General features: G+C 38.0%; 1 protein-coding gene across 9 annotated transcripts in view; it reads left to right on the top strand.

Moving 5' to 3' along the window:
• The window catches only part of adgrb2 (adhesion G protein-coupled receptor B2), a 306144-nt gene that overhangs the window by 289378 nt on the left and 1021 nt on the right, over positions 1-15745 (top strand). For 7 of the 9 annotated variants that reach the window (XM_081376690.1, XM_081376692.1, XM_081376691.1 and 4 more), the window contains 2 exons: positions 473-508; positions 3164-3277. The exons of 1 other annotated variant lie outside the window; for it this stretch is intronic. In XM_081376690.1, coding sequence (XP_081232816.1) covers positions 473-508; positions 3164-3277 — 150 coding nt within the window. Of the gene's footprint in view, positions 1-472; positions 509-3163; positions 3278-10076; positions 10127-14323; positions 14378-15745 lie in introns of all 9 variants that reach the window. One more of the 9 variants, XM_081376686.1, reaches the window with a different exon arrangement.

Below are 15745 nucleotides of genomic sequence, written 5' to 3'. Positions count from 1 at the left end.
TTTTTTTTTTTTGCTGTTTGCAGAAGATTAGAGATGTTTACAAAACTGAGATATTTATGAAATATTATACCATTTTCCAAACATACCATAGCTTCTGCTGTTTACAGTATATGCAGACGCATACTTTCTTGTAATTTCAAAGGCTAAAATCATCATCACTGATGCTTTTTTATGAAGGAAAAAAATAGTTTTTAACATTAATGCTGTAATGCGGTAAGACGGCGCCCCACTCCCACATGTTGGTGACAGTGAATACCCCTTTCCTTTGTTCATGCTGAAGTTCAATTTGAAACCAAACATCAAAAAACACCCACTGGAAAAACGCAGTTCAGTCAGCTGAGGTGTATTATATGCTCACTGCACCTGCATGAGACCAATGCGTCATGTGCGCCAGAGCCGAAGTTTACTCAGGTGCTGAAAGATGTGCACTTGTGATTGATGGTGTCTTCTCTCCCCCTCCCCCTTCCCCCAGAGGAAAAGAGTACGGTACTCTGAGCTGGACTTTGAGGTAAGAGCCCGTCCCCATCTGTCCATAGACTGGTGTTTGTGCTTCTGTCCAATATTAGCTAGAGAGTTTTCAATGGACTTACAAAAGAGCCAATGATAGTTGCCGCACTGGTGCTTGTTTCCCCCCATCATGCATTTAGTATATTAGCAACAGTCCTGTCCATGGCTGAACTGCTCAGTGTTTCACATGCCTTGATTCCTTAGGCTTTTTCAGCGTCATTTTAAAATAGGGTGACTACACAATCTGCTCTAGTTTTATAATTTGTCATTTGTATGTGAGTGTATGTATATAATAGCACTGTGAACTAACATGAACAAACAATGAACAGCTGTAAATGTATTAACTAACATTAACAAACATTAAAAAATACTGGAGCAAATGTTTTGCTCATTGTTAGCTCATGTTAGTTTATAGATTAACTAATGTTAACAAATTAACCTTATTGTAAAGTGTTATCATATATGTCTATATGTACATAGTAGTACATATATATATATATATATATATATATATATATATATATATATATATATATATATATATATATATATATTCTGCCCAGTGTGATTTCTAAAGACTAGATGGAATACATCTCACAGGCTAATGACACAACAATATATATATAATATTACATTCACTGTAGTTTGCATTTCAGAAATCAGCTCACCTTATTTCAAAATGACATCTTATATATGTCATCAATATGTGTGTTGTATAATGGCTAAACATAACACCATACACAAGCAGTAGGCTATAGCCTACATCTCTGAATACATGATCAAGGCTGCAGAAACACTGAATCAGTGTAGAGCTCTTTAAGTGTGGAGTGAGTGGCATTAGTGTGTGTGAATGAGATAAACGGCGTAATGAGACGAGTAGAGACTGCACGTGTATGACTGAGGCAGCCTGGAGGGAATGGGCACCTCCATGGAATGATCAAATGGCAGAATCCAGCAAATCTCCAGTCTAAAGTCTCCCAATCCATTTTTTCCAGAACACACTTGTGTGCTTTTAAACTAGCAGTTCTTCAATTATGTTTGAAAGCTTAAGTTAATTTATGACTGGATATTTGCTCTCCGGTATGGAGGCTTCTTCTCAAACAGAGGTATGTCTTGTTACTAACACATTCAGATGCTTTTAGAGCTTCATAACCTTTTCCATTTTAGTCAGTGCTGCATGAGATCTTCTCCCTCCTGTCCCAATAAATAAATTAGGGTTGTTAGGTGAATAAAATAGGTTTTAGTTTTTGTTGTTACAGAGATACATTTCAAAATGTAAATTAGTTGAAATATAATAATTTGTGGTGCATTTAGTTTCTAATGCATTAAATTCCTCTTTAAAAATAAACTAAATATTCAACTAAAATCTGTATTGCCCTTGTGTAAAATAAATAAATAAGGTCGACTATTTTTGACTGACAAAATGCCGGCAGACGGAATCAACAACAGCTACAGTGAGTTGTTTAAAATCTTTCTTTTTATGTACACAAACAATGTTCTCAATGCTCGAGTTCATGTGTAGAGCCCCTGGTGATACTTCGAGCAAAGTTTCATGTTGTGTCAAGCCTTCTTAGTGTTTTAAAAATAGCGATTTTGATGCTATCATAGTCGTGCCCCTAAAACTCCCATTCAAAAGGCAATTTGACCGGAAACAAAAATACGGTCAAATTTAAAAGTGGCGTTTCCATTCTAGTTATGCTTTTAAACTAAAGTTTGCCTCGGGTAGATTAACAAAAAGACCCTAGGTTGCATTTTGGTGAGAGTTACGCTTTAATTATAAACATTTTTAATGTTGGTAGCCCTAAAACAAAGATATCCCAAGATAACAAAATAAATGGTAAACAAACTTAAAATTCCATTTTTGCTTAGAAATCAACCGCATCATATAGATGTTAAATGAGAACAGTGCTGATATTCACAGGTTAGAGCAATGCTCAATGTCGGCTCTGTGCAAAAACCAGCTGTGACTGCAAACAAAGTCCCTTTAAGGCAAGTCATTTTACTCTGCGGCCATCTTTGAAATGCCTCTTAGGCAGCTTTCAGTCAGACAAGTATAGCTTCAATCTCTTCACCAATGAAATCTGACAACAACTGTCTCATAAATGTTGTTTCTAAATACTTAAATCATGACAATAAACCTGCATTTTTCAGGTTGAACCAGCCAATGTGCATGTGTAGTCACAAGCGCGCATCTCAGAAAACTGACTGACAGCAAGCGGAGCTTCTAACAGCAGTTGCAGTGGCGCGATGACTTTACATATTAGCGATTGGCTCTTTTATTTAGAAGGCGGGACTTATTCCACCATATTGTGCGTTGCACTTTCTCCCATTCATAGTAATAGGACTGCAACGTCTTTACTACAAAACAGCGCAGCCAGCTTCCAACCACCTCCATTTAAATCTGGGAATTGGTGGAAGTGTCTGTAAGTAGGAAATTATACTGACCAGAGAGCTTTAATATTGCTTGGTTTTATTAACCAATCAGAACACCACCCTTTGAGAGGATGAGTGTTTATTGTCACCCTAGTCTTGCGGTTTAACTCAGTTACCGTCGACCCAGCTCCTCCCTGGCCTGCCCTTTCTTATTTTTGCTTTTTTTTTTTGTTTGTTTTTTTGTTTTGTTTTTTTGTTTGTTTGTTTTTCCCCTTCCTTACAGAAAGTGATGCACACTCGCAAAAGACACTCAGAGCTGTACCATGAACTCAACCACTCCACCAAGTTCCACACCATAGACAGGTATAACAGGGACCCTGCCATGTCCTCCTTCAAGGTAAGACCCCTCTAACCTGCAAACCCCACACTTATACCCAACCCAAGTGAAATAATCTCACCCTGTGCTTGAATCCTGTATTTTTGCGATACATGATCACCAATATCACCATGCTCACACGTGCACCACTGCAGGAGTTCCAAAGCAATAGTAACTGGAGCACTAAATTGATTACTTAAACCTGAAACACTAATGATATAAATAACTTAAGGCAGAAAACGTCTTGTTTTAAGGATGCTTTAACCTGCTTTAAAATGAACAGTATTCATTTTAAACTGCTTTAAAATCAAAGGGATCAAAATGCATCTAAGGTTTTATAAAAAGTGGACTTTCCTTAGTGAAACATTTTATTTATATAATGCAATGAAAGTCTACCTCAAAACCATGTTTCAAAATATATTATTTTATGCTTCACATAAGAGGGAAAAGCGTACAGGTTTGGAACGTTATGAGGGTGAATAAATGATGAGAGAATTTTCATCTTTGGGTGAACTGTCCCTTTAAAAAAAATGTATGATGGGGAGTGAACAGTTTCTATTTTGGTTCTTGAGGTAAAAAAAAAAAAACCTTTGAAAGGCAATTGCACATGCACCTGGTGTTTGGAAACACATCTTTATCACAGCATTCTCTGCTTTCCTTATCCCCGAGCCTTGTGTTCTGGAAGTTAATTAATACAGTATTAATAGTAGGATCATATTAAGTCTCCCGCCATTAAGCTTCTCAAATCACACCTGCCTTCTGCAGTGCTGTCTCCTATCTGCTTTCCCTGGAAAGAGCGGACTGTTCATCTTTCCATTAGTTAGACTGCTGAATCTTTAATGTTCTATTAGAGGAAGGAGCATTGCAAACATCCATATGCTGGTGTCCAGAGGCTTTTGTCATTAGGGTTTAAAAACAATTGCCCACCGAGTAATTACCTGCCTGCAATTTGTGACAAGTGTATACTTTGGTGGCATTTGCCACATGCTCACTCACTTTTCATTTGGATCATGCTGTCTGCAGCCTGAGTTTCGGCTCAGTTCAGGCCTTTAGATCGTTGTGCTACATTACTTTTCACCAGAGGCGTGCCCTGGGGTGACAATGGCCACTGGAGTGATTTGATTGGCCACTCCAAAATTCTAAACTTGGCAATCTCTCAAGTCAGACCTTGGCTTAAATCGAACAGGGAAGCGATGTCAAGAAAAGACAATTAGATGGAGTCAAGAGAAGCATTGAAACATTGATCAATGTGCACTTAAACTGACACAGGACACAGCAGACAAGAAAACATTTATTTATTGTAATTCATTTTACAATAGAATGTTTTTTTTTCACATGCATTTTAAGACTATTTTGATGATTGCTCAGTTAATTTAAATGTTTTAAATTTGACATTATTATTATTATCAGTGAAGATGGATTACGCTTCTCGACAAAGAGTTTGGACAACCTAATGCTGGATTATAGGTGCAGACAAGCATCAGAGATTCATGTTCTCACATTACAGAGGATCAAACTCTTTCTTTTTGCTTTTCAAATCTTTTGACGGTGTAGAGTCCTTCTGACAGTATTGACAAGTCATGAAGCTTTAAACATTTGCCTTTTGATTCCCAACGGGAAAGCAATTACAGCATACAATTATTTTGATTTCATGCCACAGGTCTCTGAATATGTTGGCAATGCTATAATTACAACCATAATGGTGTTTCAAGAGAGTTTGAAAAAATAAAATTGCACATTTGTAATTATTACTGTATAATAACCCAGTGCATATAAGACAATCAATTAATTGGATTTCTTCTTCAGGTCAGGACTGGTTTGAGTGATTCACTGAATGTTGGCATAATTCATTCTTAAAGAAGCGTTTTGTTTTTTTGTTGTTGTTTTTTTGTTTTGTTTTTACATTTATGAAGATAACTATGATCTAAAAGACATAAGTGTGCTATTTAACTACCTTTACAGTGGATCCCAATCCTGCTGGATTCATAGCCAGAGCTTTTCCCTCAAGACCAGTCTACTTCATGAAACCACATCTACCTCAAAAACTAAAGCTGTGCTAAAAAGTGCCATGACAGTATAGTCTTTAAACCCCTCTAACAATCCGGCCACCTTCACAGGTTCCTCCTCCACCTCCACCACGACAATCCGAGCCTTTAACGCGGAGAATGAGCTTCGTTTACAAAGAGAGCCAACGTAAGCATGTCAACCAGACCCCTTATTCCCAGCCCCGTGTGACAGGGCCTTGATTTATAGAGGCTCTCATTGGTGCCGTGTAAATCCTGTAGAGTCCAAGAGGTGTAGAGGACTAAATGTTGGGTGTTTTTTCACAGTAGGTCGTGTTTTTCCGTGCTAACTTGGCGTAGAACATTCCGTGCGATGTTGTGATGTTCTGTTGTAAATCACACAGCCTTGCCCTGTCATTGTGCTTGTGCTATTTTAAACCCTTTCTTTAACGTTTTATTTAAAACAAAACCGTAAATGTAAATTTATATAAACCACAAAAGTTTCAGTTAGAATTAATCAACGTTTGATTTAAAAGATCATAAACACATACAATCTAATTTTGATCAATGTGACCATAAATCTGCATTAAAATTGAGAAATACCTGATCGGTATACGGTAAGTACGTAAGCACATACTCTTCCAGCAACAAGGTGGTTCAGATGACGTGTGTTTGGTCGGAAACATGTTATGTGTGTGTGTGTGTGTGTGTGTGTGTGTGTTTGGGCCGGTAAAGAGATGAGTGCACATTCGGGAAAAATCTAAGCTATTTTTCCCCTCCTGTCTTATTATAGACTTGATTTTTATCCTATTAGATCATTCTAACAGCTGGTGAGGACAGTGAGCTTAGTGGGTCTCTAACACATCCATAAATGGCACTGTCCATTCCATCTAATCGTCTTTCTCTCTGTTTTCCTCCCACACTCTGACTTCAATCTCTTGTTCGTACCACAGGTTCGCTTCATCTCATTCTTTTTTTTTTTTTCTATGGGGACAGTGGAAGCGCCTTAGTCACTTGCAGTCCGTTAAATTGCACATGTTAGTGTGAATGGAGCTTGATGCAGTTTGAAAGGCAGTTAACCTCTAAGTGAAGATGCTGGATGGGCTGATAGCTGTAGTGGAGGCACCCCATATGGTCCCAAATGGATGAAGGACTGGTACCCTGTGTTCAATCTATTCATGCTAATGGAGATCCTACAAATGAACACAGCGGGGAACTTGAGAGCAGAGGAAGGCAACGGTCTGGCTCTTGAAATATGTATTAACTGAAAACTTCTACTCTTACTCCCACAGTTACTCCCTTATAAAAGACTTGAACAAACCCCTAAAACTATTAAACTTATGCACGTAAGCCGCATTTGTTGTGGACACGACTGATGCTTCAAATTATGCATTTCTAGGTATTTTTCTTATAATGCAGCGGATAAAAAAATCTCGAACTTCCTTGGAAGGAGGATTGATGTATGGTTTTTGGAAGCAAAAAGAATGAATTGCCATATATTTTACAGTTTATTCCTACATATTGTTCAAAAAATGCTTGAACGTTCACAGTAAATAATTAAAATTGAAAAAATAAAATGTACAAATATATGAGCCACCCTGTAATTTAATATTTAAATATTTAATTTTGTAATCAGATCTTAACATTTTGTTACATTTTGTTATTTACACAGTTTTTTGTTGTAAATGTACTAATTTGTTCCCAAATTGTAAGTAAATAGTATGCTCAATTTACTAATTTGTTCCCTCGTTTTACTAAATCGTGGCCACATTGTAATAATTTGTTCAACGAATTAGTTCAACGTGGCCACGATTTACTCGTAAGAAGTCGTAGGAATGAAATACTTAATTCATGGCTATGATTTAACTAAAATAAATGAATATATTTGTAAATTATTGGCATGATTAACTAAAACTAATTCTTAATTTGTGGCCATTATAAAAATTTTTTTTTACCTTAATATTTTTTGGGTGAAAAAACCCATCTTGCAACAACCCAGAACACACTAGCCACAATACTTGTTGTTAATGTTGCAAATTATTTATGGCAAAATAATAAAATAAAACATTGCTTGCTTTATATATATATATATATATATATATATATATATATATATATATATATATATATATATATATATATATATATATATATATATATATATATATATAATTTGATTGCAGCTAAAATATGTATCCTAGTTGAGTCATCTACCCAATAATGTCTATAGGTGTTAAAGGCCTTCATCTACAATTTGAAAGTTTAATCCAAACCATGATTACATTTTGTGACCCCTATCAACTAGTGCTAATCAAACTGCTTTCTAGTACAAATGGCTCATTTCAAAACCATATAGCACGGATAACGTATAGTCACAGTGCAAGGTGGTCTCATGAATCAAATACTGTAATTGTCTTGCTGTAAAGGTTATGCTCTTAACGTTTATCAGTACTCAGCAGAGGGTGTGTGATTATAAGCGCGTTTTAGTGCATCTGAGTGTTTACCTAATCTTAGCGTGTTTGCTTATGCCTCGATGAAACTGTTTCCCTGCAGTTGAGTTGAATTATTGGTATCAGAGCCCAACTGTGAAGTTGTTTGAAACAATTTGCTCTAGTGAGGGCGAGTATCAGATGAATGCTTTCCCCGACATTCACCATCTCTCTCTAGATTCCTCATTTGTTGGAGCTTCATCTAGAGACCTCCGTGGCATTAACTGAATAACTGATTTTTTGCGGTCTTGTATTTGCCTTTTGTCCTCCTAAAATTAGCCCCAAAATGATATTTTCTTTACATAGTATTGTGCTGACCAAACTTGAAGCAGATGCACCATCAAACAGCTTAATGAAGGGGCTTAATGCTGGGATGGGACTCTTACACACTCAAACACACACACATCAAAATGCTAATTTGCAGTCTGTGCCAATTAAGACATAATTAGTGAGATATGTCATGTCTGCAGATTTGGCCATGTTGGGCTCTGTTCTTGCTGTATTGTAGCTCGGCTCATATCTGGATCATGACATAGAAGGGATAATATAAATTTTAGTGACAGTTTTGTGTCCATTTTGCCCTTTTGTGGTTCTTTTAACATTGAACAGAGTAGAATAGATTACAGACTATTAGCCAAGCTGACATAATGCCGTATAACTCAGCCGTAGTTGTCAAGGCAGAGAGACCAGATAAGGCTTTTAGCGCATTATCCTTTATACATAATGTATAACTTTATAATGGAGGGAACACAGAGGTCATGTATGCAATGAAAGTGACCGTAAACATCAACATTTATTGTGGTTATCCGATCATTGTAATACTGTATTGGAGTTAAGAAACACACATTTCACTGAAACAAATGGTCTAATCTGTCCATTATGCCAACATTCTGGCCATTTATTCTGGTTTGGAGACCCTAAAGCTCACTGATATCTCCTCCTGTAATGTATAAATGTAGAGGGGAGAATTCACTAAGATTGTGTTGTTTATACGTGCATGCTGTCTGCGGTGTTTTAGCACTAGTTAATTTAAGAAATTCGCTTCAACCCACTGACTAAAAAACAACCCATGGCAACAATGTAAAAGTTTCCCAATTCCACAGGAAACCTGCGGACTTGGCAACACTGGCTATTATATTTTGTACAGGCAATTAGCTTATTTCATTGTAAATAAAAAGTCACTGCTAAAAACCTAGATGTTTTGTGGTATTCCGCCATGTTTCTCCCAACTCGTATCGGGGCTCAAAGAAAATCCAGAGTTTCCCACTTGTATTATAACTTTGTTGTGGCGTTCATGTGCGTTCAAATCGTAAATACGATCTTTCTGACATGACTTGAACGCACCATTACCCCAGACACTCATCTCTGACAGAGGCCTTGTCGTGCTATACTCATTCCTCTTCTGTGTTGCACACCCATGTTGTTTTACTCAATCCAAAAATGCTGAGTTTTTTCAACCCATGTTTGGGTCAAATGTGGATTAACTCTTTCCCTGCCACTGATGAGTTATCTTGTCTTTTATGAGAAAACGCTTCCCTGCCATTGACGAGATTTTACGGCTTTCTGTGTTATCACTGTTATAAGGCAGGGGGCGCTATTAGGTATCACCTGAACGAGTACAGTATCTCCAGGTCAAAACACAGACAAAGAAGAAGCAGAAACTAGTGATCTCATGTAAGCAGATGCATATGAAAGCATATGATGTGATCATCAACAATAAACAGCATTTGAATCAAAACAGCCTAATGTTACCGAGTGAAATGTCGACACAGGAAGTGGTTAGGACTGTGCAAGCATTGGGCGTGTTGATGGACTCAGTCTACTCAATCTATGTTTTGATCATCGTTCTTAATCCCATCCAGATGTAGTCTTTGACAAAAACACGATTTTCTCAGCTTTTTGCTCAAAATGTTGCTTTTTTATGGAAAAAGAATGCATTAAGCTAGAATTAATTTGTATTTAATTTTTTTCAAAGCAGAGGGTTCTTTCTTTTGATAAATTGCATGTTTAGATATTCATACAACAAAATATTCTGTGGGCCATGGTTTTTTGTTAAAATTACCAAAAAGCGCTGGTGGGGAAAAAGTTTCAATTTAACTTAAATTAAACCAATGATTGGGTTTGTCCATATTTGACCCAAACATGGTTTGAAACAACCCAGCATTTTTTAGTGTGATTGTTATATGCTTTTTTCTGGATTTTAACCTACAGCTTATGATTTTGTTTATTGTTGCTACATTGTTTTGCATTTGTTTGTTTTTTGGTCACAATGCACTGCTGCCTGTCTTTGTCTTTCCTTGGTTTGAAACTACATGTTTTCTGTCATAGTTTGACTGTAGCCAGGCAGTCAGCAGACCCAAGGGCGACAAACAGAAAAGGTAACAAAAAAAAATCTCATCCAGAGAGCATTTTGCCTGAGCCACAGCACTCATAGAGAGTGTTTCTTTTTGTCCTTTCCAACCTATAGTCTTATACTGTAGTCTCCATAGAAACTTCTAGACCAGTACAGAACTCCCACAGCTATTGAACTTGCTCTCCCCCGCTGCCCTGCTGCTGTAGACACTGCTCCTTTCACATCTTTCCTTTGCTTCAGTGTGCAACAGCTGACTTCTTATCTGACCTGTGCTTTCTCATTTGTGTGCTGGACACATACAGTAGGTTGTGGTCACTGCTGTGTTGCGGTGCCTCTCTTTGCTTTCTGCACTCACCTATTACTAAGTCCTTGAATCCAAAAGAGTGCCTTTGTGTTGAGGAGAGAAACAGTTGTAAACTCTGTAGAAACATTAATGGCGAATCTTTCTTGGGTATAAACAAACTTTTGTGGGTAAAAAAAAAAAAATGAAAAATGCTAGATGGAATTATGACTGAATGTTATGCAGGAAAGGATGAGGGAAATCAAAGGAGTGATTCGAATAATAGTAGGCTACTTTCATTTTCATATGCTTCATCAGCACTCTAGGGTAGTTCAGACACACTGGCTGCATCCGAAATCGCATAATCTCTTGAAAAGGTACTTATTTTGAATAAGTAATTACTTTGTGACCGCTAAAAAAGTATGTTCTATATGGTATGAATGTGTGTAGTATGAATGTCATCTGGATGTACTACATTCGCCATGTTGCCCTTATCATGTGACCTACTGTACCAGCGTCACCGCCATTCACAAATCCTCTCCCGTGACCTCATGGTATAGTAAAGTGCCCATCCTATGCACACTTCAGAATCTCCCTGGAAGAAGTAGGCGATCCGAGTACTTTTTGCCTACTGTTTTATGAGTACTGTAAATTCGGTTGGGATGTATGCGATTTCGTATGCAGCCACAGACAATATGTGTTTTTGCTGATGTCATTCATACCCATGACCACTTTCAGGAGACAGAAAAGAGAGTTAGAGAGTGAAATCCATTTTTAAATTACATTAATCCGTTATGTTCTCTGTAAGGATTTGGTAAATAATTTGTAAAGACAGAATAGCTATTTTCCAAAATGTAGTGATCTGCCTACTAAAGCCGCCTTTCCACTGCACACGACAAACGACAGCCGTCGGACCTGAAGTCATTCATTTCCAATAGAGAGTAGTACGGGAGCTGCGTGGAGTTCCGATCATATGCGTATGTAGAAATTTCGGATCCGATTTGTGCTTCGGATATGTTGAAATATCTGAACTTCTGCGGCTAGACCGTATGCGACCGGTCGACCAGATGTTATGTATTTTAATCAAAACTATGAGCGCGAAGCTAGAATTACCAATATTTTAGCACTTTAATGTCATTCTGTAAACGCTATTTCTGTAAAATGGCAGTTATTAATAATTATGGCAGAAAAAAATATTTATTGAATTATTAAATCAATATTTATATTGATTAGCTCTATAAAATCTACTATGTTTTTATTTTAGATGTATTGAGGGTCATTTGTTTTGTGTGGATATATTAGTGCATGCACTACATTAATTAAAATCATTAATTTTACCATTGTGAATAGCCGAGGGTAACGGTTGCTTCACAACCAATTTCAAAGTTCTGTGCGACTGACACTAGGGGGCGAAATGCGACAATCGTATGCGAATGTCGTGTGCAGTGGAAAGGTGGCTTAAAACAGCATCATAAGTGCACCCCTGATTCCAAAAGGAAGGCAGAAACATTTTGTTGACTAATTTCTAAGGCAGCCTCATATCAAACTTGCGCAGAAACGTGCCTCATCGCAAGGACACGCATGACAAATGAAAACAATTGGGCCGTTTCTCAATATGCATTCGAAATTGCGTCATTGTGTTCTCGTACTACGTCATCATCAAGCGACATTCAATTCCAAAACTCAAGAACACAAGTACAAAGGAAGACCTAGAATGAACTATTTTAACTTTTTTTTTTTTACTATTTTATACTTTTATTATTTCATTAGTCACTGCATGTAGAGTTTCTACACACTATATTGAGCGTTCCAAATGTCACAAATAAGGTTCTATTTCAGTAAACATATGCTCAGACTACAGGAGTTTCAGGCCGATTTTTGCCCAATTTACCCCATCCGCGTCCAGGACATTGGCCGGTTCCGATGTTCTGCCCAGATGGATGATCTGATAATGTTAGGAGTTTACAGATCAGATCTTAAACCTTCCGATCTGCTTACGGACACATCAAGGCCTCCTCAACAATATCAAACGTTTGATATTTAGGATTTTAAACTTCCACAAGTCAATGAGAGACAAGTATACAAGGAGAAAGAAACGGCAACCCCAAAACAACAAGCAGCTATATGGGTGGACAACGGAGATGAAGGAACGACTGGTCAAAATGAGGCAACAACACAACTATATTTATAATGTCTCCTCATATAATGTCTACAGCAAGTTGCCACGACACAGTATCCATTTTGTTTACATCTGCTTCCCAATGAGATCACATGAGGTGCTAAATCTGGTATGATAATCTTAAAGGGGTCCTAATATGCTTTTTCATTTTTTCAACTAGTGTGTGAGGTTGCTGTTTAAGCATAAAAAGAGATCTGTAAGGTTACAAAGCTCAAAGTACACTCCAAAGGGAGATAATGGCTTGTTTGGACTACAACATGATTTTTCCGTATCTTATGAAGTCACAATGTCTCTTATTTAAATAATATCCGCCCCCGGAATATGCGAAAAAGGGGAAGAGGCCTGGTTGAGCTGCGTTAGAGAAGACAGTGTTGTCGCTATGTCAGAGATATTGTTTCATCCCATTTCCAAAACTCAATTGTTTGACCTTCCTAAGGCTGACGAAATTAGAGTGGTTAAAATTGATTTTAAACACTGTTCCTAAACATTATAACCCCAGGGTTTATCTGTGCGCTGCACATTTTATGGAGAGCAGCTTGTTTTCTGTTGCTTTTGTAAGATGGTTCACTGCTCCTTAGGAGAATTAACTATGGTTTTGTGATCGATACAATTTTTTACCTTAGTTTTCTGACAAATATCATGATTAAATGGAGGATAACATTGTATCTATAATGTATAAGAAAATGTCTAATAACATACCACTCTGAAACATCCTGTGAAATCCGTGCTTGCAAAATCCGTGCAAGAAATTAGTTCTGCATGATCCTCTTTTTCGTTAACACTGTCAGGGTCTGAATCAGACTCGAATTGGTTTGAAATTGACGCCATCTTTATTTATATTTACACAACAGAAGAACTCGCGGTTATGGAGGGGTTGACATTTTCCGAACACGCACTAAACGCTGCCATTCACAACACACTGGGCCAGCTAACCAATCACAGCACATTTCGTATCTCGGAAGGAGGGACATCATCTAAAACGGCCTGTTTGAGCCAGACTGCGGAGAGAGGTGCTGTAATAATGTAAAATGTGTGAAAAATAATGATTTTTCTTAACAATCAAGCATGAAAACATATTCTAGTACACCCCATAAACAAAATCAAGACTTTTTGAAATGGCATAATAGGACCCCTTTGAGAATATCTTGCAGTATGTGATGCACCACGAATTTCAAATTTTGTAATGTGTGCAAGTTTGAGTTTTAAAAGAAGAAAATCTGTGAAGATGCTCCTTATGTGCGTGGTGCAACCAGATTTCACAATCAGTTAAGATTTAAAAACTCCTGTAGTCTGAGCCCGGCTTTAGAAGGTAAGCAGCAGGATTTGAATCTCCATGTCCCTTTTGCCTCCAAACTTCACAGAATCTCCTTCCCTTTAGCGTGCAGTGCTAAGCTTCCTCTTCCTCTACTGCAGTGTTTCAATACAGACATGGTTCATACATGCTGAAGTTAGCAGTCACCTCTCTTGTCATATGTTGAGCATAGTGCTGTAGACGTTTAAGTCGTCTCTGTCTGTGTGCAAAAGAAAAATGGGGGATGGAGCGCGCAAGCCTCCAAGAGTGAATCTATAGACAGACTCCTCCATCAAGGTAACAAAAATTCAAACAAACATCGCTTCCCCTCAGACATGTTTTGTGACTGTGATCCTCCCTCATTTTCTCTCTCTTTCTCTCTCACCCTGTGCTCTCTGCCTGTCTCTCTCTCCCTCTCTGTCTCTCTTCCTTTATTTTTCTTTCCTCCCATCCTCATTTTTTATTGCAACAGAGGGAAAAGCGATGGAGCATTTCGTCTGCCGGAGGTGAAAAGAATTCTTCGAGTGTAAGTAGAAAATCCTGATGAGGAGAGATAGAGAAAGCGAGAGGAAGTGAAGGAAGGTTGTTTCGAGTAGAGCGATCGAGAGGACGAGAGATGGAGGGGAAAGGAAATACGCAAGAGCAGCACAATCGCGTTAGCTTTCTCTTAGGAATAAAGTCGGGCTCCTCTTCAGCATTAACAACACTTCTGCTCGACAAAATGTTCCTTCTTCAGCGTTTAGCATGCAAATTGGATGCCAGATTATGCTTTTTGTATCCATTTTGCCTACTGAATTATAATCAGGCTGCTATCGCCCCCTTGTGGATGGAAACTTGCTTACATGAGCCAACAAACTCAACCAGAGGCTGTGAATAAGAGCAAAAAGAGAAGACATTCTGCTCTGCTTGGAAATATTGTTATAATGTGCATGTCTGAGTTTAGTGTATGTGTGTGTGAGTGCTCATATTTTCATTTCCCTGAGGAGTTTATAAGCCTCCCCCCTTCACAAACACTCACGAACAAGAGGGAGGCAGAGAAACTTATTCTCAGTCATACCACAGACGAGTCATTTACGTGGTGTTTTCCAATCTTCCCAATCCGTCACACGCGCAATCAGCGGGCGTTTGAGCTGAGGGGGAGCCGACAGCAACCCTGTAATTGATCGCCTCAAACGTTTCGAGATATGCAGGTTCATTCATCTCATTTTCGAGGGAAGTTGGGAATAGATTCAAGAGGAGGGGAAATGGCGAGATGAATTCGTCAGGTCTCAACAGAGTTCCCTTCGAATGGCCTTGCTCTGGCTGTCTCTCTTTTTTTTATTCTTACAATCCTAACTTCATATTTCCTCACTCTTTGTATGTGATTAGATTAATCTGCCCCTACTGTATAATGCAATTTAGCTAGCATTAAGAGGCCATATAGCTGTAGGATACATCATTAGTCTCAATGGGATGGAGAAGATATGTGTTCTGGCCATCTGAAGTAATGAACACCTGAAATAGCCGGGTATAAAACGCAGCACAGGTCACCACTAATGCCGATGAGCAAGCCGCTCCATATGTTGTATAGACGAGTTGTAATGTAGCAAGACTATAACGGCATTTAGTCTTTATGCTTCTGTTGTAACGTGCATTCAGGCGTATTAAATGCGAATTACAAATGCCTGAGCACATTTCCATTAGTTACGGCCCAGACAAGATAAAATGTTGTTTTTCAGCCTTGCGATGCTCCTGGCAGGTCTCAAAATTACCATGATAGTGATAGTTTTCTTCTTCATAGTTATAGCACTGTAAAATAAAAAATGGGATCTGTTTCCTGTCAATTATTATAAGTCTGTTGTTGTTACAGTGGTGGCCAATGTGTATATAGATTTTTTTAACTCATTATAAATAA

Source organism: Scardinius erythrophthalmus, assembly GCF_964197995.2.
Source record: "Scardinius erythrophthalmus genome assembly, chromosome: 10".
Classification (NCBI taxonomy): Eukaryota; Metazoa; Chordata; class Actinopteri; order Cypriniformes; family Leuciscidae; genus Scardinius; species Scardinius erythrophthalmus.
Note: the sequence above shows the minus strand (reverse complement) of the source record. Positions and strands in the feature narration are given on the sequence as shown.